Source organism: Condylura cristata, unplaced genomic scaffold (genome assembly GCF_000260355.1).
Source record: "Condylura cristata isolate star-nosed mole 26May11 unplaced genomic scaffold, ConCri1.0 scaffold00060, whole genome shotgun sequence".
Classification (NCBI taxonomy): Eukaryota; Metazoa; Chordata; class Mammalia; order Eulipotyphla; family Talpidae; genus Condylura; species Condylura cristata.
The window spans coordinates 193,936-195,499 of record NW_004567161.1 but is presented as its reverse complement, the minus strand read 5'-3'; the positions used below and the strand labels follow the sequence as shown (position 1 = coordinate 195,499).

General features: G+C 73.6%; 1 protein-coding gene across 1 annotated transcript in view; it reads left to right on the top strand.

The window, feature by feature from the left end:
• Positions 1-1,564, top strand: part of ENDOV (endonuclease V) — a 6,887-nt gene that overhangs the window by 1,928 nt on the left and 3,395 nt on the right. The window contains exon 2 of the mRNA XM_012734564.1: positions 3-399. Coding sequence (XP_012590018.1) covers positions 3-399 — 397 coding nt within the window. The remainder of the gene's footprint in view (positions 1-2; positions 400-1,564) is intronic.

Genomic DNA, 1,564 nt, shown 5'->3' with positions numbered 1-1,564 from the left:
AGCCCGGCCCGGCGCTCCCGCGGGCTTGTGCGCAGGGGCCTGCTCGAGCGGCCGTGGCACCCCCGCAGCAAACGTGAGCTTGTCACCACTGCGGCCACTCCCGCCCTGGACGCCAGCAAGTCCCGGAGGAGCCTGAGAGACCCCTGCGGTGGTTTCCTGCTCCCGGCAGGCCTGGACGCCCGTGTCTGGCCTGGCCGGCGGCTGGCTCTGCCCTCGCCCACACATCCCTGTCCGCCAGGTGCCCCGGGACCCGCCTGGTCCCCCAGACGGTGCTCCCGCCTCTCCTCCCCGGGTGGGGCCTCGGCCCTCTGCCTCTGTCCCGCCCAGCTGCGTGAGCCGCTCTTCCTGTGGTCAGCGGTCAGGGTCCCGGCCCGGCGGGTCGGCCTCCGGAGGAGAGAGGTGAGCGGCACCGCCAGTGGCCAGCAGCCTCGCCGGGCCGGCGTGTCCCTCCACCTGGCCACTCCCGGGGCTCCAGGTCGCTCTGGAAGGTCTGTTCTGGGGTCCCTGCAAGCGCGTCAGCACATCTGCTGGTCTCGGGGTGTGTTATGCCCTGGACGCAGGGCCATGGGTGCCAGGGGCCGGCTAAGGGTACCTCAGGGTGCGGTGACGTCGCTGTGCCGTGGACACATGGAGGACATAGCACGGCACCCCAGATAGGCGCTTGTGGGGGGCTGCCCCTCAATAAAGTAGTCGGAAGGCTGACTCGAGCCCCCTCACGGAGAAGGCTCCGCTTGCGGACAGGGGGGCTTCCTCGTCTCCCAGAGGCGAGCGATGTGTGAGCGTGGGAGCTGGCCAGGGCTGGGGTGCCGTCCGGGGCTGCCCCCTCTTCCCAGATGCCTGCTTGTGCCCGCGTGGCGCCGGCCCGCGTCTGCAAGGGGGTGCGCTCTGGCCCATGAGGCTGGGGGAGCCGCGCTCCTCTGCCATCGCCCAGGCCCTGCCGGCCCGGCCCAGCCTGCTGTCTTCACGCCCGTCCACCTCGGGGCTGTGGGCGCGGCCTGCGCCTGGGTTGGGTCTGGCCGCGTGCCCCGGCGGTGGCCCCGGGCTGGCCGGACCCCCACGGCCTGGTTTCCAGCAAACTCCTCCGTCCTGTTCCTCTGGCAGCTCATTTCTGGCCTCCCGCTCTCAGGCTCTTTCCGTCCGGGGTTCGAGGAAAGGCCAGGCGCCGGGTGCTCAGCCTGCCGGAGGCCGTGGGGCCGTGTCCCGCACAGGAGGGCCAGGCAGGGCTCCCCGCAGTGGCTGCCCCCGGGAGGCCACGCCACGCCCAGGCGGAGCCTCCCGCTGCAGAAGCAGCGTCTCCCTCAAGGCTGCTGCCCGCCCCGCCCGGCCCGGCCGACCAGAGGCCCAACTGCCCGCCAGGGCTGGCGCTCACCGCCCCAGCCCAGTCCCCTGGCCCTGGCAGAGGCGGCCCCGCGCGGGTCTGGCTTCTTGTCCTCGCCGCTTCCTGGGGCTTGCGTCCAGACGGTGGCCGCCACGGGGGGCTTTCGCCCTGCAGTGGGGCCGGGCCGGGGTGCGCGGCTCCCCGCCTGTCACGCCCGGCCCACCGTGGGTGGCTGTGGAGGGGGAG